This window comes from Gopherus evgoodei, chromosome 3 (assembly GCF_007399415.2).
Source record: "Gopherus evgoodei ecotype Sinaloan lineage chromosome 3, rGopEvg1_v1.p, whole genome shotgun sequence".
NCBI lineage: Eukaryota > Metazoa > Chordata > Testudines > Testudinidae > Gopherus > Gopherus evgoodei.
This window is the reverse complement of record NC_044324.1, coordinates 147,275,509-147,300,642: the sequence shown is the minus strand read 5'-3', so window position 1 is coordinate 147,300,642 and position 25,134 is coordinate 147,275,509. Positions and strand designations below refer to the sequence as shown.

At 44.5% G+C, this 25,134-nt stretch overlaps 1 protein-coding gene across 4 annotated transcripts in view; it reads right to left on the bottom strand.

Annotated features, from left to right (window-relative positions):
- Nucleotides 1-25,134, bottom strand: part of RYR2 (ryanodine receptor 2) — a 737,385-nt gene that overhangs the window by 194,634 nt on the left and 517,617 nt on the right. For all 4 annotated transcript variants that reach the window (XM_030556966.1, XM_030556967.1, XM_030556968.1 and 1 more), the window contains 5 exons: nucleotides 13,316-13,442; nucleotides 11,244-11,359; nucleotides 6,493-6,557; nucleotides 4,616-4,737; nucleotides 1,545-1,594 (listed from right to left, as the gene is read on the bottom strand). In XM_030556966.1, the coding sequence (XP_030412826.1) occupies nucleotides 1,545-1,594; nucleotides 4,616-4,737; nucleotides 6,493-6,557; nucleotides 11,244-11,359; nucleotides 13,316-13,442 (480 nt within the window). The remainder of the gene's footprint in view (nucleotides 1-1,544; nucleotides 1,595-4,615; nucleotides 4,738-6,492; nucleotides 6,558-11,243; nucleotides 11,360-13,315; nucleotides 13,443-25,134) is intronic.

Sequence of the window (25,134 nt, the reverse complement as noted above, 5' to 3'; positions counted from 1 at the left end):
CAACCGACTAACATACATGAAAACTACAAAATGCCCTGTATAGTCATGAGGATTTTACTTTGTGCTAGTTATCATATGTTAGCTAATGCAGATTAAGAACCAACTGTTCTTCCTAATGAAGATGCACCCACAGAAGTTAGGCTCAGCAGCTTCTGTGACACCTATACCCTCCATCGCATAGATTCACCAAAGAATGGAGGCTGGTTGGGCTGGGATGTACAGTACAAACTGTCCTCTGTCTAGCATCACAGACCTTGCATGAAGTTCACAATCTCAGTTTTTGCAGTTTGCCCATTATCAATCCTAAAAAAATAATCCAAGAACTTAATCCATGAAAGACTATTCCCGAAAATATTTCCCCAAAATGTCAAATAATATAATACTGAGCTGGACAATCTGTCAAATCATGCTAACTGTCACAGACTTGGTAGGCACCAAAATAAACCAATAGAGTTGCAATATTTTGTGGAAAAGCAGCCTACCATACACGAAGAGCAGTTGTGTGACATTCTTTACACTTTACTGACATTATGCCACAAAAAGCTGAAACAATTTCCTACATTTTGGGCAAGTAATTTAGTTTCTCTCATGGTCTTGTAAAATGATTAACAGGTGAACTGTATCCATTTTGCTTATCCCAGAAGTCTGAAAGTTCAAAACGTGATGCCAAACTAATTTCCATATATTTTTCTCATTTTATTGATTACAAGAAGGATTTATAAACTTTTGGAATATCATAGTGGTGCAGCAAACAGATATTTCAAATAGAAAGGAATGGGTTAGCACTGTATTTTTTAAATCAAATTGGAATCATCCAGACAATTATCCAAAAGGATAATGATGGATGCTGAAGTCCCCACTGCTCCCATTACAGAAGATATAATGGGAGGGACATAACAGAAGGACATATTTTCAGTTAGCCATCCATCAGCATAATGTTATAAAAGGCTGCAGAGAGTGAATGATTGTACCATGGGTCTAGAATAGACATAAGTGCTTTTCACTAGGCAGAAATTAAGAATGCACCCCACCACTTTTATAGTCAAGTGATACCTGAAACATTATAGACATGCAGATCTAGAGTTAAGCACATTTGGGAGTATGGAAGAATTCCATGGAATATCAGCTAAGCATTTCAGCCCACAACAGACTTTGCTTTAGTGACTTTCAGAGATAAAAAAAATGTGCAAATGCTAATCTGTTTTGACTTTAGCAGGCCAATACTAAATAGGTATAAAGCAGCAAATACAATACTTTTATAATGATCTTGTTGAATTCTGTTCCTTGGTAGGACAATGAGCCTGGGAATCTATCTCCTCTTAATCAGATTTACACACACTTCTTTTTTATTACTACAAAAGTTCTTTACTCCATCTAAAACCTGCTGTGATCTAACAACCTAAAGGATCATTAGTAGCCCATGAAGACCATGCATTCAGCCATGCAGCCATGCAACATGCAACAAGGCAGTACATAACACAACGCAAAAATGGCAAAGAAAACCAAGTGATGGCCATGCTAGTATTTGTCAAGGGTCTCCTTACCAAACAGTGAAATCCTATGCCTGACAAGAACTCCAAGTTTGCAGAACAGGCTGAAGACAAAAGAAAAATAAAGAGAAGAAGGGGGGAAAAGAAAACAAAAGGAGAAGAAAGAAAAATAACAGCTGATATATGAGCAGGAAAAAGCAACATGATGTCACGCAGAAATTCTCTGAGCAGAATGTAGGACTGAGAGTACTAAGGAAATAGATTTAAAGTGCATATCCTTAACAAACATGGTTAAATAAGCACATATTCTAATTAAAAAAACAAAAAACTGAAAGCAAAGCTAAGTAATATAAAAGCGTTCTATATGAAAAACCACAAGGAAATAATCATTGAAGTGTTACAAAATAAAATGCAATCAGTGGGCTATTCAGAATATCATTGAAAAATTGGGGAAAAATGTAAGGAAATCAGATTAATTGAAATGTCTGATGATAAAGGTTTAATTAGTCCAATTTGGATCTCATCATATTTAATAGATTAGATAATTTAAAAAAATCTTGTCTATTAAAACATTTAACTTAAATGATTTAAGACTGGAAATAAACCAACAATAGTTTCTGTGGTTAAAATTAAACAAAATATGGATACGACCAATGCATTTGTTTAATGTGTTTAAATTAATTTTAGCATTAATGTAAGATGCCCAGTTGAGCGCAATGGATTTTTTTAAATGTTTTAAGTTTATTCATAGACAAAGGAGCAGCTGTTCAAGCTTCCCCACACTGCTCCCCAACCATTTACTCAACCTTCATTTCCATCTCCACGGAGAGAATAGTTCACTCTTCATGGCCCAGTTCAGTCCTTTGCATCTCTTAGGAGAACATCACTCAGGGTGCATATTGGTGTCTACTGTGGTGTCATTTTCTGTGGCAAGGACCTTAGTCCATTAGAAACTGTATTGAGAATATCATCTCATTTTACTTCGACCACCAGCATCCTGGGCCTAATTCCAACCAGTGATGTCATAGGGAAAGACACTATATGTCCCATTATCCAGCCCCTGACCCAGCTAATCCATCATGTTATCATATATAATTTGTTTTGATTTAAACAGTAACACATTAAATAGAGGTCAGTCTATTTCTCCTGTCAGTATATGAGCACTACATTCATCAACTTGAGTAGAAGCTGTGCTCACATAGTTGAGGGTGGAATTAAGCTCATGAAGCATGTCTAGCATGACCCAGCTGGCAACAAAGCCAAGGGCCCAATACTCGGGCTCATATCCAGAATCAATCCTATTGAACTGCAGTACTAAGAGGAGCTGCCTTGCTAAGTGGGCTGGTCTTAACAGAGAAGACATTAAATCAAAGCCTATTCTGTCAGACTCTGGTCACTAATCAGGTGGAAGTTAATAATTCAATGGTACTTTAGATAAAATTCTGGAGATAACCTTAATGTCTTGGAACAAACATTCACTCAAAAAACACATCAAGATTTAATGTCCAAGGCCGCGTGCGTTTGCTGACCATCAAGTGGTTGTTGGATTTGCCTACACAATCTCTACATTACCATTATCAATTCAAAACTCTTCTACTTTACTGCCAAAAAGAAAATGTACATTTTGTTGGGTGTTTCAAAAAACAGACTGTCTTTCCACCCTGGGAAATACTACATGAAGCCAGGGTTTAAGGGAAACTGAAAACAATTAAGAAATAAAAAAAACAGCTTTGGTGAATCTCATACCCCTTCCTAAGCTCAATATTGAAATTAAACCTTCCCTTCTTGAGTTTTACCTTGCCTTTCTCAAGGCCCCTGAAATCTTTGGACAGCTAGTAGGATGCTTCATGGCAGAGGACTGTAAGATGGAGTTCCTATAGCCCTTGAACACTGAGCATCAAGAATTAATTTTACAGGCTAGTAATGGATGTTTGGTCAGGTGTGTTACTGTGTCTTTTAAATTCCTTGAAGAACTGCAGACAAAGCAATGTTAGAAACGAGATGTCAGACTAAATGGGCCATTAGTTTGCTCTAATATGCCAACTGTTATGAGTCATGTTCAATAAGGCTACCAGAGAATAGCCCTCATGTAAATATGTCAGCCCTCTGTATCACTGTCACCAACTTGAGTTTGTGTATGTTACAGCCTTCCCTCTGTGCTGATCTGCAGAGATTATCAATCTGTGAAAGCCCTACCTAGTGAACTCTGGCTCAAACTCTAGCAGCTCATGCTTGCAGCTCCAGAGAGCCCCAGTTCATTCTCTGGCATCAGCCAAGATGGTGGCTGGATATGCTGACTGATTCCTGATGATTCATTGTGACTGGCCAGTGGCAGAAGGCTGGTGAGGGGATGGGAGCAGAGCCACACTGAGTCTGGGGATGGGGCCAGGCTCAGGTCCGGAAGCCAGGAACACAGAATGGGGGTGGGACTGGAGCAGAGCTGGGAGCAGGGAGCTGCTGGGTGGTGCTATCTCCCTGCCCCCTGTGCGGGCTGGCTTGGGCCTGCCACATCCCGCCGATATTCCTCCACATCCCCTAAGGGGTGTGTGCCCCACAGTTTGGGGACCTCTGGTTTAGAGGCGGTGGAAGTAACAATTTAGCAGGAGTTTACATAAGACAAACAGGTATCTGGAGGTAAGCCTAAGAAGGGAGAAGCTTGGGGTAAAGGGTTGGGCTGAGATTTATGTTGTGTTACTATTATTAAGAAAGTCCCAGAAAAGGTGTGAGTCTATATTATACACAGAACATCTTGACTCTTCTCCGAGCAGGGTCAGAATATGTTCTCACAATCTGCCATGGTTAAATTTTGTTCTTGAACATTTTGTGAAATTTTGCATGAATAGCAATTTTTGCACAGTCTTAGTACCTGTCTGTACTGTATGGGAAAGTAAATTTAGATTCCTGCCCATCAGAATAACAACCACTGCTTTTTAAAAGTAGTATTGGATTCAGAGTCTGAAACACACACATTTTTGTGTGTGTGAATTCTCCCTTCTAACATCAATGAATCATCTTAATACAAGAAAGAAAATGAAAAACGTTAGATCACCTGTGTTTACATAAGACTACTTTACCTCCCCTAACTAAGCTAAAACCTGCCTACAACTACTGTTCTTTATTTTTACCTTGTCACCATTTCTTTCTCCTTGTTAGAGGCATGTCCCCCACTGCTGAGAGGCCTGCTTGCTGCAGATAGGAAATACAGCCGATGATTTTTGAAATACTGATCAATTAAAGGGAGCACAACCTGAAATACATCAGAGAAAAACAGGCATGGTCAGCTCAGGGCTTCTTGAGCTCAAGTTCATAATATTCATTTCACATCACAGTTTCATGGCAGGAGGAATTTCTTAACACGGAACATGTTTTTTTCTCTTTAAATTCTGTTTTATCTTTAAATTCCTCTTCTTTTTAAACAAGTATTTAATATTCTCTCGTCACTGAGAAAGGTGGAAGCACAGCCCCCTCGGACTCCGTTGCTGTTGAAAGTGTTCGGATTCAACAAAACCAGACAACTCGCTGATACACACATTTGCCAAAGTATGGGCCTGCTCCAAAACCCACAGACATCAGTGCAAGTCCTTCCATTGATGTCAATCGGCTTTGGGTCAGGCCCTATTTACAGTTCCTATTTTAAGGCAGATGGAGCTAGCCTTAAGTGGACAAGCAAAGTAAGTGACTGCTAGGCATCCCAAACAGGCTTGTTGCCTCACTTGTCTTGTCCACCCCATCTGCTCCGCTAACAGTGAACCTCACAACCAGATCCCTCCCATCCTCTCTCTAGCTTTGGACACCACATTCGTAAGACAAAGGTAGCCCCAGTATTAAGTGGAACAACAGCAAACACTGAGCACTATCCAAAAGCATCACATTGAATAGAAAGTGACCTCTCACCCCACAAAACATAAATAAGTGTCCAGCCCAGACATGCTGGCTCTTGCCAGAGTTTTCTCCTGGATTTTTAGGAGGGATATGAAGAGGGAAAGGTTATTTATATTTCTAATAAAATATATCTATTATTACTCTGGATCTGTTTGACAGAGCTTAAAAAAATATCAAATCAAAACAGCAGCCAGCCTGACGGCAGCTCCCTGCGAAACTCAGGTCTCCAGCAAAATTAACTGTTCTCCCCAACAAACATGTTTTCCCATCATTATCTCTTCTCCCCCAAAAACCTCCCATGCCACCAAATGGAGTTTAACCTATGAACAGAGCCGATGGTTCAGTGCCTATGCCTGATCCATCACCCAGGCATGGATTCAAAAAAAATAAAAATAAAAAATTCCAAACCTTATTTCATTTGGGAATAATTTTGAAAGGAAAAAGCGACATGAGCTCCTCAATGGATGAAACTGCAGATGGTGATATATTTTGTGACAGTACTTTATAGCACAAAGACTATAATTTACTGCTAGGGAATCAGGGTCAGAGAATATTGCAACACCTGTCTGCTTATTCATTAATGGATTGAAAAGGCACCTTGAATGTGCACACACCAGGGAAGCTTATGAGAGCCAAAAGGTGTAAGCAGAATTTCCTAATGTATTAAAAAAAAAATCCTTTTTGGCACAACCAGACGTCAAGATAATTTTGAAACAAGGAAAGAAAGAGGGAAGGTGACATTGGGAAATACTAGCTGTGTTTTCTCCAAGTATAGCTCACATTAACTGCCTAAAGATTATATAATAGAGACAGTCTACCCTCCTTCACAACTGGGCTAAACCAGTACACGGATAACATGAGGAGGTTATGAATAACTAGCATGATATGCAGTATACTGTAAAGAAAGGAGATAAAGGGAATTTAAAGGAGAAAAATGTAATTTTTTCATAGATGTATTTCATGTGTTAGTCTGTTCAAGCTGTGTGGCTTTTCATTTGTCAACAATATAACAAAATTCTGTACACATTTAATGTAGACAAATGCAAATATAACAAGAACACACATGCTTCTTAACAAGCAGTTTCTGCACTGAAAAGGGATAAGCAAAGATATACTGTACTTTGGCAAAGAACTTGATTTCTTGTTCATAAGGGAATTGTTCTCCTTTGCCTCTGCTGCCACCATCTGTGAGTAGGAAGAGTTTAAGATGAATACTGAATAAATAAAATTACATGCTGTTCTATATTTTAAAAATGCACACTTCAGAGGAAGTAATTTGTTTCTCTTCTTTAGGGCTAGATTTTAATATGCTTCAGATAATATATATTAGTTACATTCGTATTTTAAGACTGCTTCATCAGATATAAAATACATTATAAAGGGGGTAAAAATAAGGAGCCAAAACCTCAGGTGGTGTATATCAGTGTAGCACCCTGGAAGCCAATGGAGCTATGTCAGTCAAAAATCTGGCTCAGTGTGCTTATTTTTGTAAAAGTTAGTAATGTCTTATAAAGATCTGCTAACATATATAAATAAAGCTAAAAGTAACATAAAAATAAATCAGAGTAGCTTTTAACTGACTTCATTTGATACAAAAAATTCCAGCCAGAATTTGGGACCCCTACTTGATTTAGCCAACTTCTTCCCCATTATAAAAGCCTGTTTTGGGAGCCAATTAATGACTTTTTCTCTGAAAAGGCTGTGCCTAGGACAAGAGTACTAGGAAAGGAAATTTGACTGTGTTTCAATCACAGATCTAGCACTCAATTATCGTTGCCTGCTGTTGTGGTTCTCTTGGTCAGTAGCAGTGCTCAGTATGATGCATACTGAGTGTAAGCACAGACAAAAACCATAAGAAATCAAATGATAAAGGAGAGAAAAATATCTCTCTCTCTGAAATCACATAACTGAATTCCACAGAAAGAATTAAAGTTAGATTAGGGAAGCTCAATACTTCAAAAGAGTAACTATATATAAATGAACTACAAAGATTATAATTAAATCAACTTTCCCCTGTAATTTACAAAACTACTGGATTTAGATTGCATGGTTATGAATTTTCTGTCTAATGAATGCAATTAATTAAGAGAAGAGCTCATTGGAGAGTAAACTTACTTTAATTGCCACACTACAATGAAACTCAGATACCAATTGATAAACACATCTGTTGCAATCTGCAAAATCTTGATAAGCAATTAGTGTTAGACGCATGTCCAAGTGAGGCAAAAAAAACCGTAAATTTTCCTACCCCATTTATTTTGCATAGAGGAAGGGAAATAAATCACTTTTTTTTTCAAGGAGTTTGAAACATTTACCGTGATCAAATGAGCAACAGCTGTTCATTACACAGAAATAAAACACATGCTGTTTTAGAAGGCTCTGAGCAGGTAAGAGTCTTCCTCACTCCAACAGTCCAGGAAGTTGAAAAAATTTAACCATGGCCATTGATGTTGCCCAACCAGTGTGGCAAATTACACTCACCAGGAGTAAAATCTGGGATAATGTAAGAAGTTATATGAATGAACTGAATCCTTAAAAAAATGTATTAGTATGTTCTTTCACACACGTTCAGGGTTGGAACGCATCTTATAGGCTCTGTCCTGTATATGGAGCATTGAAGAGCTTCACTGTCCCACAGGCAGCACAATTCCTCCCAGACCTCATCTAATTAAGCATTTTTCATCGAATTCTCCCAAACAGTGTGATGCAGCTAAGCTGAGAGAAGAAATTATGGGAGCACTGGTGTAGACAGGGTACCTGGGGGCCTCCGGTATTTTAAACCACTGTGTCCTCCAGGCCTACTCTGACCATGGTTAAGACAACACAGCAGTGAAAATGCTAGCATTTACTACCCCTGATGGAACTGTGCTGGTGGTATGTCGATGATGGGAAATTTGAAGAAAAATGCTAATGCAAAGAGGATGGATGACTGGGCACTAACCTGGGACATGGGAGACCTGGGTTCAATTCTCTACTCTGCCACAGACTTCCTGGGTGAACTCGGGCAAATTGTTTAATCTCTCAGTTCTCCATCTGTAAAATGGGGTCTACCTCACCGGCGGATTGTGAAAATAATGCAAAAAACAGTGAGGGACTCATATACTACGGTAATGGGGGCTACTGAAGTGTCTAATCTAGATAGCTGGATAGCCCTAGAGCTCCTGGTGAACAAGAGGAGTGCCGAGGGGACGTATCACAAGAGGATACATGTGCTCTCCTGAATAGATGCCCCAAAACCAGGGGAACTTGTTCCACCCTTCCACTCTACAGACTTGTGCAGAAACCTCTATCTACGATCTAATTCACCCCAGTTAACTAACTGGGTACAGTGAAATCAATGGGAAATCACCAGGACTGATTTGTTTCTAAGGCCTTGTCTACATTGCCTCGCGGTTCAGACTACAGGGGCCTGAACTGCAGTGTGCACTGGCCTGTGGCACTGTAACTCCTCTGAGTGAGCTCTATAGGCATAAACTAAAAGGTACCTATTTTACATTAACTTAGTGCTGTTTAAATAGGACTACATCATCATGAACTAGGTACCTTTTAGTCTGTGCCTACATTGTCCACAAGTGTTTACTGCAATTCACAACCCTATAGCCCAAATTGTGCCTAAATCTCAATGCCAGACTACCAATCATAAATTAATTTCCTTCTCTCTACTTGTCTACTAATGGAAATCTATTCCACAGAGGTACATCTCTAATCTGTCACTATTTATGCACTGTGCATCTTTCACTTACATTGTGCAAAAACTAGCATGAATTCTGTTTCTACTTAAATGATGTCAATCCTTTATTTTCCTGTTGGCACAACTCCATCTAGCTGGAAAGGCATGCTGAGCTGAGCTCACTTTTTATGGCATTTCTGGGGTTATGCATGCAGGGCTGAACACTCAAGCCCTGTGTTCAGCCTCAGAAAATGCTTGGGGCAGGGTGATGGGGAGGAAGGACATTCTTTTCATAAGCTCATGGACGTTTCAGAAGCCACTGTGAACATGTTCCACCACCAGTAGGATTTACATGGCAGTGCAGGGGCCTAGCTTGATTTGCTCCTTTAAAAGCAGATTATAGTGAACCTTGAACGACTTGGACTAAATCTGGGTTTGAGATTCACCGTGTTTTGTGAATTGAGGAGGAGGGAGTTTACATTGAATGGAAATTGTAAGTTCTTCATCCCAGCTGGCCAGCCCTCCCTCCCTCTCACCAATACTTGATTCCCTCTAGGCAAGCCCGCGAACTCTCTACTGGCATCTTCAACGAGGGTCTGATGTCTCCTCCCTCTGCCATTGTCTTCCAAATGACTCTTCCCTGGGTTCTATGACTGCTATATAGGGCCAATACACCTCCCTAATCTCCAAGGTTATTGTGGAAGGGAGAGAAACTGGCCAAACTTGATCAGGTATGGCATATGGTTCTGTAAAGCAAGTAGAGCCCTGAAGAAATAGTGCAATATTGTAGCTAGCAAATCCTCAGAGGTTTCCTCACAATCAACGCTGGGAAGTGAAGCCCCATAATGTCCTTTGTGGTTTCTAGAGAAATCTTGAATTGGGACACTAACGCCACGTGGAAACTAAAGCTAGCCATGAATGTGGTGGCTTGCTTGTTTACTGGAATACATTGGGATAAGCACAAGGAATCCGAACTTGCATGATCTACGCTAGTTGCCTGTTGGGTTTTGGGTAGAGTGTAAAGTATTGGTTTTCATGTGTAAAACTGTAAATAACTCAAGAATGTGGTTCACAGCATTTTCCATACTGGGCCCTTCCACACTCGCCAGAGCCTCCCCCTCACCTAGCTAGGATTCCTCTCACGTTTAGCAAGATGGAAGGTGCAAGGGAGTCATGACCTCCTGACATCTGGCTGTGACCCCCAGCTTGGTGTTGGATTTATCAACCAGAGAACCACTTCTCTTCCCTTATCTTACTCCACAGATGAGAACAGCAGAGCCACTTGAACCAAAGTCTCATTGGTGTAGCTGAGAAGTGGATGCTGGTTCTCTGTGAGGGACCCATAGCTTTGGAGTTCACTCCTCCCCACATGCTCTTGGTATAAAACAGCCTGAATTGGATGGCCTGCAAGGCACATGAACGAGCTCATTTTTTTTGAAGCTTTTGAAAAAGGGAGAGGAGATTGTGAGGGACGAGAACTGATGGAGAGAGAGGCAGTTTTCATTTTTATTTTGTCTGGTTTGCTGATTGGGGATTACATGATTTAGAAGTAATATTACAAATCTTAAAGATGATATGATTCAAAGAATGTAAGTTACCATATGGGTAGGCTCAGAGCCTTTTGTCTCAAACCTATATCTCAGGAGTGACTAGATTAGGGGTTGGCAACCTTTCAGAAGTGGTGTGCCGAGTCTTCATTTATTCACTCTAATTTAAGGTTTCATGTGCCAGTAATACATTTTAACGTTTTTAGAAGGACTCTTTCTATAAGTCTATAATATATAACTAAACTATTATTGTAAGTAAAGTAAACAAGGCTTTTAAAATGTTTAAGAAGCTTCATTTAAAATTAAATTAAAATGCAGAGCCCCCAGACCGGTGGCCAGGACCCACGCAGTGTGAGTGCCACTGAAAATCAGCTCGTGTGCCGGCTTCAGCACCCGTGCCATAGGTTGCCTGCGCCTGGACTAGATGAAGTTTGAAATAACTACCCAACAGATAAGATGTTAAATCAATGTCTACAATGCTAAGTTCTACTATAGCCATTGTACTGACACCTTCCAAAAAACCAATGTCCTTCAGAAAAAGACCATATACTCTAAGAATATGGTATTTTTGGAAACTATACATTTGTTTTTAAGTTTTTCACTGCAAATTTCATGAGTTAAAATATTTAGTAAAAATGTAAGTAGGTATTATACCAAACTCCAGAATGTACTGATGGGCTTCATCCACATATCTTATCAACTGCTGAAGGAAACTGTAAGCAAATCGTTTCTCAATGGACGGTGTGTCTAACTCCAGGTCCTTTAATCCTCTGAAATAAGAAATAAATAAATAATTTCCCACACACTGACTCAATGCAGTCTTAATTCACTAAACAGCTCAAAGCTACCAACTCTGGTACTTCTCAACAGTCTGTTGGGATAAGAAACATTTCTTATTTGGAGCCAAATTTTCTTCTGTCACACATATTGGTCTTATTTATACTTATACTTTAGCCAGTTACATAAAAATACAGATTCCTCAAATAAGGCTTATAGAAAAAGGGGTTTGTTGAAGATATTGATCCCACATTTTAAGCTTCTTTCTCAGTTATGCGTTACTGTCTTACATTGTTCCCCAAGCTTTGACTCCTCCAAGATGAGTAATTTTGAAGCTACCAAAATATTCATATTCACAGAAAAAACATTCAGTAGTAACAGCGCATCAAAACTCAAGTTTTATTTAATCTTTCTTTTCTAATTTTTGCCAAAATGGCACTAAAATTTTGTCAGCAGTTCACTCTTTTAAGTTAAAATCATAGGCTAAAATGTTCATAATTGGGTGTCTGAGGTTAGACACCCACATCCATATTTATATTTTGGATGGTTTAGACACAACAAATCCTGCATGTAGGTAGAAAGTTAGACTAGATGACTCTTGCAGTCCCTTCTAACCCTATGATTCAAATAGCTAAATAATACCCTTAATTTTCAGAGAGAATTAAGTGAATAGGACATCTGAAGATCAGGGCCTCTTATTAAATTGTGATTCCCAATCTGTGGCACCCAATTTTGAATTGTTTTACCTTAGACCATCCTATACAGTATATGACTACTTCCCAATTATTGTTAACTACCATATAGCAGTAAATTTAATCTAAAATACCATATATTCAACTACAATGGAGTTTGAATTTTAAATGCCTCTCCTCATCTCAATGGAGAGAAATTTGGTTGGATCAGCAGGAAATGGCTAATTTCTAGAAAGGAAAAGGGAGAGCTCATGCCAACATACTGGAGCTTAGCTTCTTCGTACCTCAAAATGCATATGGGAATGTGCCTCAAGGAGTTTGAGAGGTTTTTCTGCCTCTCATCCAGGGGAGATGAGGGGAGGTGACTGCCTCTCTCAGCCAACCACACCTCTATTTAAAGTCTTCTTGGGTCTCCAGAGACTGCTATTTCTGCAGAACAAACTGCAGCTGAGCAAAATGCAGCAATGTCTGGAATGAAAAACTGCAGGAGAGCTCACAGATGCATCAACTAGGGACAATTCTGACATCCCCATTCCCACAGGAGAAGAAGAAGCAGGGCACCCCACTCCACGAATTAGGGACTGGGCAGCAGTAGTGGCAGCTAGAGCAGAGGCCAGCCCTGAAGCAAGAGGTAGAAGATCAGCAGCAGCAGTTGAGGATGAGTGGAGACAACCTGGTGGAAGCAGGGGGTCATTTCACAGGATACTTCCAAGCCACAGAGGAATCTAACCAGGCTTTCCTAGAGCCAAAGAGAGCTCTGGCCAGCTGAGGTGGGCAGAAGCAATTCCTTGGTACTAGGGGATGGGGGGAATTGCAGGCTTGAGGCCTGTTCCCCCTCTCAACATCCCCAGGGAAGTGGAAGGGGCTGGGAGTCCTCCCCTGAGTGTGGAATACAAAGTAGAAAGCAGGTGATGGAGCAGGGGAACCCAATGGAGCTGAGAGTACTCAGATAAGGGGAGCTTTCTGAGGAGCACAGAATAACTGATGCAGAATACCTCCCAGAATTCCCCAGTATACAGGGATTAGAATTCTGCCTGGGCTCAGTGAGCTAGGTTGAGGAAAGTTTCTGTTTCTGTTCCCCACCCTATCCTTATCACGTACTCATGTAAGAGCCAAGCAGAATTGTTCCCTCAATATCTTAAAAAAAAACAAACCTCTTAAGCTTAACACTCCTTTAGATCCTTTTATGTTAAACAAGCTATTAAGGAGGGTTAATTATCTGCTGTGAAGCAAATTCTGCACTGGATGTCAATTTACCTGGAGACAACATATCCATTGATCTGTAGAAACTTGAAAATATCCTGTGCTTTCTCTCGGTCTTTGGCTTTTTCTTTGGCTGTCAATGTGTCATAGGGAACCAGAAGAGGATGGTTGCCTCCTCCTACTACAAAATGTCAAGAAAATGACAAAGTAGTTAGAAAACGTGGTGAGATGGCATGTCCTTGTTTGTAACAAGTCTGTGGTAACATGCAGTGCTTTGTAGGTCACTCTAACAATTAGTAAAATACATGGTAGGTTCCTCTTTACTCTAAAGTACCAATAATATCATAGAATGTCAGGGTTAGAAGGTACCTCAAGACAGGGCCATTCAGAGGATTCAGGAGGCCTGGGGTCTTCCCGCTGCCAAATTGCCATAGAAGACCTGGCACTTCGGTGGCGGGGGGGTCCTTCTGCACCGGGACACACCGCCGAAGACCCAGAGTAGAAGAAGCTCTGGGGGCCCGGGCCCCGCAAGAGTTTTCTGGGGCCCCTGGAGCGAGTGAAGGACCCAGCTCCAAGGTCCCTGAAAAACTCTTGTGGGGGCCCCTGTGGAGCCTGGGGCAAATTGCCCCACTTGCCCCCCTCCCCACTGGGCGGCCCTGCTTCAGGAGGTTATCTAGTACAACCCCCTGCTCAAAGCAGGACCAATCCCCAGACAGATTTTTGCCCCAGATCCTTAAATGGCCCCCTCAAGGATTGAACTCAACCCTGGGTTTAGCAGACCAATGCTCAAACCACTGAGCTTCTCTCCCTGCTACTTTTCTGTTTCACTAAGCACATTGTTTTTCCATACAGAGTATCTGAATATACATTTAAACTATATTTATAGACCTGACTACATACATATTTGTAATTTAGTCAAATTATCCCAAGACCTGCAAATGTCATGATAGAAAGAAGCATCAACATCCTAGATAAAAAAAATTCTAGTAAGGAAAAAGCACTTAAAAAGTTACAATTATGACTTGACATTATGCTAGTGATCACGCTTCACAGCACATTATCACTCCCTCACTGCTAAAACTTGTGTCTAGTTAGATTTTAACTAACATTTTTGCTTTTTTCTCCTTTCTACTCACTGTCCAAAAGAAAATGTCCAACATGGCACGCTATAGTTATCTTTAAAAGCTCACTATAGTATAAATAGCATATCAATAGTATAATTTAAAAACACTGCTGCTAAATACTGTGTGCCATTGGCTAGTCATACTGAAGTCACTGGCAGAAACTTCGAGGGGGACCAGAATTTGCCCCTTTGAGAAGCAGAGTTCTTTGCTTTTTATAAATACAGTGGTAATAACAAAGGGCTCATATTTTTAGCAAAATAAAAGTGTATCAAGATAAATATCAAACTGTGATGATCTATTTTATAGTAATAAAAAATCAATACCACATGGAAAAATTTGAAAAGCATGCTCTTCAGGGATAATTCAGACAACTGATCACTCTAACCAGCTTTTTGTGGTGGAGAGAGAAAAACAGATAATTAAGGAAATAAAATTTAAATTTTTCCAAAAAATATGGCTTTTTAATTTCTATTGGTTGCAAATACAGCCAATTTTCATGAGGATAAATCCATAAGATAATTATTATTACTACCAGTGTACATATTTGCATAAAAATATTATCTCTGAGTTTTTCTTTGGAGTTAAGTATCAGAGGGGTAGCTGTGTTTGTTGCTTTTTACAGATCCAGACTAAGAGTCCTGTGGCACCTTATAGACAAACAGACGCACTGGAGCATGAGCTTTCGTGGGTGAATACCCACTTCATCAGACGCAGGTGGTATTCACCCACAAAAGTGTATGCTCCAATACATCTGTTAGTCTATAAGGTGCCACAGGACTCTTTGTTGCTTTCTTCGGAGTTAAGAATTCATCAGCTCTCAGTACTTATTTCTCACCTGAAGTCACCATTCTCTAACAGGCCACAATTAATTGCTGTGGAAATTACTATGAAGTCACAAAAAATGGTAACTTCGGGTAAATATTTTGTTATCACATCAAGTCTCTGAAAAAATATAACATTAAGGAAACCAATCCAATTCAGAAAACACTACAAAGAAGAAGAGATGTTTTCAAAAAGGAGATTCTTTAGAATTTTCCAGGAGGTCTGAGTAAGCTCTTTAAAATGCATCAAAAAATAAACTCTGGCAGGCAAATGTATGTTTTCTCCATTAAAACAAATGGGTGCAGACACTACATCAATGTCAGGTATTTTTGGTTTTCATGTCATGTTTCATACATGCTGCTGAGTTCTCAATGCTATGCCTTTAGATAGACATGAAAAACACATACAAAATAAATAGACATGAAAATCCTATGTAAATCAGAAGAAAGAAAAACAGCCCAACTGAGTTTTTCATTAGTAAGAAGAGCTTGTGCATTTGAGGGAGATTTGCATCAGTGAAAATTCTTTAATAAAATATAAAAGTGTATTGTCTTTGACAAAAAAGTGTCAACATTCATTATATAGCTGACTGCATGAATATCTATTATAGATCTTGGGTGAAATCCTGGCACCACTGAAGTCAATGGCAAAACTCGCATAGACTTCAACAGAGCATAGGGGTCAACCTTTATATCTGAGGCCCCAATCTTGTAAACCCGTAGCCATGTGAGTGGTTATTATTCATATGAGTATCTCCAGAGAAGCAAATGGGACACCTCACATGAGTAACAGTTACTCATATTTATAAGAGTACTATTTACATGTTGCTACTTTTATTTTTACTTTCTCACCATTTAGAGAGTCAAATCTCTAAAATGGATGTTTTGTAATTTATTATTAGTTTCTTAATTGTTTGTAGATTTCATACAAACTTTTTACTTTAGATGAGCATTTTAAATGCTCACCTATACTCAAAAAAACAAGCCCAGAGCTTCATTAACACCCTTATCGTAAGAACAACTCAAACACAAAATTAATAAGAAAATACACCATACCAAATTTACATCCAGCACCATCTTTCTATATATTGAACTGCCACAAGTCAGGAAAAAATGGAATTCTTTGACCAAGTTCCATCAAGGTTTGCAGTTTGAAGTCAATGGGATTTGTGCTTTTAAGTCACTTAGGTGCCTTTGAAAAGCTCACCTTTAGGTACCTAAATATGAGCTTAGAAGCCTAATTTTAGACTCCTGGGGGCAGATCCTCATCAAGTATAAACTGTACTGTGCCATGTACTGAAGCAGAGGATCTTTCCTTTATTTTTGAAAATTTTGAACTGTGTATAAAAAAGTTCACAAAAACTTAGCATACTGAAAGTATTGATAACTTTTCACATTAACACTAAAGCAATTTTGTTTTGAAGCAGCCAAGATTTTGTCTCACTAAGATAGAAGCTTTCAATGGAAATACAGTTTTGGCCCCTGATGCTGCAACACTTATGAACATGCTTAAAGTTTAGCAACATATGCAGTTGCACTGTAGTCAGTGAGTTGCACTGTAGTTCACATGAGTAAAGTTTTGTACAAGCCTGAGTGGTTGAGTGTTGGTGGCTTCACTTTCAACATTTTTGTTTCCTACAGCAGTTTTGTAATATTCAAGGTAGGGACATTAAAAAAAAAGAATCCAGCATTTATGATTTAGTTAACGATGAACTTATATCTACAGTTGCAACAGCACACATTTGAATTAGGTTTATAAGGTCTCTATCTAATTTACATTAATTTTTCAGTCAATGATTTAAATTGTTCTACCTTGAATGAGATGCTATATATTCTGTATGCAATGCATGGGGAATCTCACTGGATAAAAGACTCTATAAAATTAGAATTTTAAAGCCTCCCAGAAAAGCCAGAAAACTACAGCTTGTTGGAATCATGCATTTTCCCTCTGTGAAATTGCAACCCACACAGATATGCCCCCACATCAAAAAGACGCATATTTAATAATTAGAGACGGTGAAAAGATCCACATGTACAAGGACAGAACTCTATAAAGAATATTATTGTACTGAATACACCTGACCATTAGGTGACAGCAGAGGATCACAATTTGAAAGATCTTTCTGCAAAAAATTAAAGAACTATACAAGATAATATAACCCTATGTATACACATGACCGGTATCAGATATCTAAATTATTATACTGCCATTTTCATCTGTGGGAAACCAGATATATTCACTATATCACAAAAAGGCAAATATACTGGAAAATCATAACAATTTTTCACCTGCCAAACCAATCCACACTTCTTACCAATTAGCATCCAGCCTATCATTCATCGTAACTCCCTGCAAGGTTTTCAGTAAAAACACACCCCTCTTTATGCTGCCTTCCTTGCCTATAAATCCCCTTATTTGATGAGTGCACAGCGGCAACACCTCTGTCTTTTCAGGAGCCAAATACACCTCCCTATTCCAAATGTCTAATCTTCTGGCAACATTCCTCAGAAGTCCAAATCCCCTCCCCCTAAACTGGCTATTTAGGTTAGATACATTTTATTTAAAAAAAAATCACAAAGAAACTGAAATGAGGGGAAACATAATGGAATATATAGACATTTACTCTCTTATTCATCCAACACAAAGTCAACCAGATAAGGCCTTAATGCTCAGTAATACTAAGGCTTCATTTACACATTCACTGACAACGCTTTCAAAATTCTGCCTTCAGTCATACACATGCAACCCCATTTGAGTCAGTAGGATTGTGTATGATTAACACAGTGCAATATGGCAAATAGCCAGTATCTATAGAGCTCTAGTTTAAATACATGTATGGTGGTGTCAAGCCACCATTAAAACACTAGCTACCGCTGTACAGTATATAGAAATTGAGATAAAAAGGAAATAAAAAACATATTTGCTCTTTGCCTTGACATCTTTGGGTGAGAAAAAAACCCTAAATTCCAGTCAGTGAAATGTACAATGCCATCACTATTTTTTTCCCATGAAGAAATTAAATGATTATAACATCTACAGCAGGGGTGGGCCGCATCCAGCCCTTCAGCCCTTTTAATCTGGCCCTGGAATTCCCGCCGGGGAGTAGAGTTGGGCTTGCCCCACTCCGGCACTCCAACCAGGGAGTGGGGTGTGGGCTTGCCCTGTTTGGCGCATGCTGTGACTCCACACAGCTCCTGCAAGCAGCAGCATGTCGCCCCTTGGGCTCCTACATCAGGAACTGCGGCCAATGGGACCTGCAGGAGCGGCACTTGCGCACAGCACATAGAGCCGCCTGGCCACACCTCCACATAGGAGCTGGAGAGGGGACATGCTGCTGCTTCCGGGAGCTGCTTAGGTAAGCACTGCCTGGAGCCTGCACCCCTGACCCCCTCCTGTGCCCCAACCCACTGCCCCAGCCTTGATCCCCATCCAACCCTTCAAACCCATCGGTCCCAGCCCAGAGCCCCCTCCCGCATCCTGAACTCCTCATTTCTGGCCTAATCCCAGAGCCTGCACCCACAACCAGAGCCCTCACCCCCTCCTATACACCAATCCCCAATTTTGTGAGCATTCATGGCCCCACCATACAATTTCCATATCCAGATGTGGCCCTCAGGCCAAAAAGTTTGCCCACCCTGATCTACAGAATAAAAAAGACGGTTACTCACCTTTGTAACTGTTGTTCTTCGAGATGTGTTGCTCATATCCATTCCAGTTAGGTGTACGCGCCGCGCGTGCACATTCGTCGGAAAACTTTTACCCTAGCAACTCAGTGGGCCGGCAGGTCGCCCCCTAGAGTGGCGCCACCATGGCGCTCCATATATACTCCTGCCGGCCCACCCGCTCCTCAGTTCCTTCTTGCCGGCTACTCCGACAGTGGGGAAGGAGGGCGGGTGTGGAATGGATATGAGCAACACATCTCGAAGAACAACAGTTACAAAGGTGAGTAACCGTCTTTTCTTCTTCGAGTGATTGCTCATATCCATTCCAGTTAGGTGAATCCCAAGCCTTACAAAGGCGGTGGGGTCGGAGTGAAATGTGGCAGAATAAAACTGCCGAGCCAGAGGCTACAGCCTCTCTTGAACCAGGGCATACTGCGAAGCAAAGGTAAGGACCGAGGACCAATGGAGCTTCGCGACAGGTCTCGTGGGTAGAAACACGAGCCAGCAAGGCGGCAGATGAAGCCTGAGCCCTGGTAGAATGCACGGTGATGTGGCTTGGGGAAATATGAGCCAAATCATAACAAGTGGGGATGTCCGCCATCACCCAAGATGAGATCCTCTGAGAGGAAAACAAGCAAGCCCTCCCTTTGGCCCGCTACCGGGGCAGAGCTGGGGCACCTTAGGAAATGATTCTGTCAGCACAACATAATGCGAGCACTCCACAGATGTCCAAGGAGTGCAACGGTTATGCCCATTGCGTTGAGCTGTGGGTAACATGAAAGGCCAAAACACCTTAGGGAGGAAAGCCGGGTGCGGTCATAACTGCACCTTGTCTTTGTGGAACCTTCGTAAGAGCTCTGATCTCAGAGACCCGTCTGGCCAAGACTAGGTTGAGGCCCCAGGGCGGGGCTGGGCGGCGCACCCGAGGGTGCAAGCGCTCCAAGCCCTTGAGGGACCTCGAACCCATAGTGGGACACTGAACGTCCATCTTAGCCTGCTGGAAGGTAGGGATGGCTGCTGAGAGTATCCTCAGCGATGATACCGCCAGATCCTGCCGCTGAAGGCCAGAGGCAGGCCAAATAGAGGGGATCGAGACCTCAGCAGGAGCAAGATCGAGCGTACTGCAGCTGTAAAGGAAACGCTTCCACCTGGCTCGGTACGTTGACCAGGCGGAAGGCTGCCTGTCACCCCGACTCAGGTACGTGAGGCGAAGAGGCTGCAGGTCCAAGTGACGAAGCCTGTCATTGCCCTGAGTGATGAGGTCTGGGCTGACAGGCCGAGCAACGTGGTATGTCAGTGCTGCCTGGACCACTCTGGAGTGATCATGATGATGATGCACGCTCCGCCCCTGCGGAATTTGAGCAGGACGTAACGAACCAGTGGGAACAGCGGGAAGGCATAATGCAGTTGGCCGTTCCACGGCATCAGGAATGCGACCAAGATCGATTCCGAGGAGAGACCTTGGAAGGAGCAGAACACCTGGCATTTCCTGCACTCGCGGTGAGCGAACAGGTCTGTGTGAGGAACCAATTCCACTTCCGGAAAGCGGGACGCCTCACATGGGGCAGAGTGATGACTCGTAAGACAGGAAAGACCTGCTGAGTCAAAGAGATAAGACGTTCCGAACGCCTGGGAGAAAGGACGTCGCCAGCTCCATCGAGTGGGCCATGCAAAAGACCCGGAAATGGATGGCCTCCTGACAAAAAAGGGGGGAGGACTATGTCCCCCCTGAATGCTTATGAAGCACCTGGCCATTGTGTTGGCTGTAAACACCGAGATACAACGGCCTCGCAGCTGCCGATGGAACCCCTGGCATGCCAGGCGGACTACTCTCATTTTTGGGGCATTAATGAGGAATGCCAGCTCCCTAGAAGACCGAAGGCCTTAAGCTCGGAGGTGACCATGAGCACTCGAGCAGAGAGATGATGCGTCCGCCGTCAGGGGCAGTGAGGGCTGGGGCGGATGAAACCGCATCCTGTCCACACCAAGGAGGGAGTTAGCCACCACTCTAGGGAGCCTAAGGCGTTCGAGGGAACGGTGACTACCATGACCATTGGCTCCCTGTCCAAGCGGTACGCCGGACTTGGAGAGGACGGAGGCGGAGCTTGGCGCGTTTGGTTACAAACTTGCGGGCAACCATGGACCCAGGAGACTGAGACAAGAACGAGCTGAGGTCGTTGGGAAAGCCTTCAGACCTCAGATGATTGATGCCATCGCCTAAAACCGCAGTTGCGATAAGCAGGCTCCGGCTAGGTAGGAGACCAAGATAGCCCCTAGGAAGCCCAACCTCTGCGTGGGAACCAGAGCGGATTGCTCTATTAGTAATCATCAGGCCTTGATCTGTGAATAAGACCGTGACGATGCCCACGGGCTGAGTGGTTTGTGTGTCAGAGTCTCCTCGGATAAGCGAATCGTCCCAATACGGAAAAACGCATATCCGACATAGCTACGGTAGGCGGCGACTATGGCCGTAAACCGGGAGTATTCACCGCTGGCTATAAAGCGGAGGCATCTCCCATGCGGAGGGAAGATGGCATTGCAAAAGTACGCGTCCTTCCTATCCAGGGCGGCATAGTAGCCCCCCGGAGGCAAGGATGGAATAATGGTTCCCAGGGATACCACGCAGAACTTCAACCTTATCCCAAACCGGTTGAGTCCATGCAGGACCAGGGAGGTCTGACCTGTGGTCGAGTGGGGGACTAGGGCATAACGGGAGTAAAACCCCTAGCCCCTTTCGTCCGCTGAAGGGGGACAGGGCTGGAGCAATTTTAAGGTGGTACCTATGCTCCATCGTGCGCAGGACCCAGCGATCTAAAAGTAACTGGGGCCATGCCAGGAGAAAGCGGGATCAGGATCCCGTCCTGCGACTGGTACACCGCCCTCCGGCGAACCTTGGAAGGTCCGTCTTTGGTCCCAGTGGTAATTGCGAGGGACCTTGACTTTGGCTTTTTAGGGGGCCTGACGTTTGTCTGCGACCACCTTGGCCTTGCCGTTTTCCAGAGTTCTGCCTCTGGCTAGGCACAGAGTATGGCGGCTGGGGCCATAAAGGCCTGCGTTTGGTCGCAGGCGTATACATGCTGAGACGCATTAGGACCCTATTGTCCAGCAGGCTTCGCAGTCTGGGGCTGTCTCTGCCGCGAAGATGCCTTTACCAACAAAGGGTAAATTCTTTCCCCCGTCCTCCAAGACGGCAGCGAACTCTAGGTGGGAGGTTCGAGGGAGAAACTCCTCCACCCAGGTGCTATAATTATCGCAGCTAAGCAAGGCTTGTTGCTTTGCTACCCAGAGGTGCAGGGCCCCTGCAGAGTACACCTTGCATTCGCCAAGGCTCTTTCCGCTTCGGGGCTGGCGCCCGCTGGCCATGATATCAGGATCGTGGTCCTGAGCATAAAATCCGCGCATATGGGGTGACACGGATGCGTGTCCGGACGGCCATGGAGGTACTAAAAGAGGGCACGGGCCGAGTCCCTGACTCACTCGGACCTTGCCCAACTCGGCACCGGGGACCGGCATCGGGAGGCGTATCGGTACCTGGAACGAGATCCAGACCCGCAACCAGAACGGTGTCGGGAGGTCGACCGAGATCTCGAGGCTCGGAGAAGAGCTACAGGAGTCAAGGTACCTGCCCCGGTGCCAGATGTCGGAACGGTGCCGATAGCGGGTCGGCGAACGGGATACCGACCGGTGCAGTGAGTGTGACCAGTACCGAGGAAAACAGTACCGGGACTGCCAGTGGTGTCCGGCGTGCCGACAGGACTTGGAGCGTCTGCGGGACCGTGATCATAGACGGTGCCGCTCTGCTGTACTGACAGGGGACAGTCCCTTGAAGAGACTGTATTACCCGTACCGGCGGTGCCCGGGTCAGGCAGCACTGACTCCGTCATGGCACTGAGAGCCCTCGCCGTTGGTAACATCTCCGGCGCGCAGGGAACAGCAGGCTCAACCACAGTGCGTACTGGGGAGCTGTCAGGCACCGGATTCGACGGCCCTCGTGGGGCCGGGATCCATGGTACCGAGGTCATCAGAGCTTCGGTAGGTGCCGGTGCCGGGAGAACCGAGTTAGATAAGCCGTCTGGCTGGGGTGCCGTCAGCACTGAAGCAGCGGGAGTAATACGCTCAACCACAGCGCGTGCCGGGGAGCCGTCGGGCACCGGATTCTACGGCCCTTGCGGGACCGGGATCGACGGTGCCGACGTCATCGGTGCCGCAGCAGGTGTCGGTGCCGGGCGATCCGACTTAGACTAGCCCTCTGGCCGCGGTGCCGTGGGCACGGAAGCAGCCGGAGAATTAGCTCGACCACGGCGCGTGCCGGGGAGCCGTCAGGCACCAGATACTACGGCCCTTGCGGGACCGGGATCGACGGTGCCGACGTCATCGGTGCCGCAGCAGGTGTCGGTGCCGGGCGATCCGACGTAGACGAGCTCTCTGGCTGCGGTGCCGTTGGCACGGAAGCAGCCGGAGCAATACGCTCAACCACGGCGCGTGCCGGGGAGCCGTCAGGCACCGGATTCTACGGCCCGTGTGGGACCGGGATCGACGGTGCCGACGCCATCGGTGCCGCAGCAGGTGTCGGTGCCGGGCGATCCGACGTAGACGAGCCCTCTGGCTGCGGTGCCGCTGGCACGGAAGCAGCAGGAGCAATACGCTCAACCACGGCGCGTGCCGGGGAGCCGTCAGGCACCGGATTCCACGGCCCTTGTGGGACCGGGATCGACGGTGACGACGTCATCGGTGCCGTAGCAGGCGTCAGCGCCGGGCGATCCGACTAGACGAGCTCTCTGGCTGCGGTGCCGCTGGCACGGAAGCAGCAGGAGCAATACGCTCAACCACGGCACGTGCCGGGGAGCCGTCAGGCACCGGATTCTACGGCCCTTATGGGACCGGGATCGACGGTGACGATGTCATCGGTGCCGTAGTAGGTGTCAGCGCCGGGCGATCCGACTAGACGAGCTCTCTGGCTGCGGTGCCGCTGGCACGGAAGCAGCAGGAGCAATACGCTCAACCACGGCGCGTGCCGGGGAGCCGTCAGGCACCGGATTCTACGGCCCTCGTGGGACCGGGATCGACGGTGCCGACGTCGTCGGTGCCGGGCGAGCCATCTTAGACGAGCTGTCTAGCTGTGGTGCAGCTGGCACAGAAGCAGCAGGAGCAGTAAGCTCTACCACGGCGCGAGCCGGGGAGCTGCCAGGCACCGGATTCCCTGGTCCTGGGGGACTGGAATCGACGGAGCCGAAGTCATCGGTGCCTCTGCAGGCCGGATAACGCAACTGAGGCGAGCTCTCTGGCTGCGATGCAGGTGGCACGGAAGTAGCGGGAGCAGGGGGCTCAACCACGGCGCGTGCCGGGGAGCCGCCAGGCACCAGCAGGAATCGTAGACTCTCTCGACCTCGGAAGAAGGGAACGGTGCCGAGTCGACATCGGTGCCGGCGACGGTCGGTGCCGGAAGGCCTTGGTGGTACCGGCGGGGTCCGGTGCCGAGGAGGCGCTTCTGCCCGCCGCTTGAACATCGCTCCGCGCCCAAGGTGGAGGGGCAAGTGAAAGTCCCGCACCTTTTTGTTCTCGGCTTAAAAGCCTTGCAAATGGGGCACTTATCTGTCAAGTGTGATTCCCTGAGGCACTTCAAACAGGAGTCATGTAGATCTCTCTTCGGCCGCGGCTTCTGGCAAGCCGGGCCCCTTTTGAAAACCCGGTGAGCCATGCATGGCTCCGGCACTGGGCTCATGGAAGGGGCTACTTCCTGAACCCCGCTAACTAAACTAACCATGTTAGCAAGGAAAACACGTATAACCATACAAATATATATATAAAAGTGTTATAACTGCATAATTATATACGAGAAAACGAGTAGCTAGGGAAGTGGAGGTCAGCTAAGCCGCGCTCCACTGTTCCAACGACCGACACGGGCGGTAAGAAGGAACTGAGGAGCGGGTGGGCCGGCAGGAGTATATATGGAGCGCCATGGTGGCGCCACTCTAGGGGGCGACCTGCCGGCCCACTGAGTTGCTAGGGTAAAAGTTTTCCGACGAATGTGCACGCGCGGCGCGTACACCTAACTGGAATGGATATGAGCAATCACTCGAAGAAGAATGTTAGCATTAAAGCAGAAAAAAATAAAAATAAAAAAAACCACAACTTTCTTTAACACAGAAGAAAACATAACAGGTAACAACTATCATGTACAGTAATATTTACCATCTGGACCAGAAGATATTAGACAGACTACACTATTCTCCTTGTGAAGCCAAGGAACTAATCTAGGATTAAT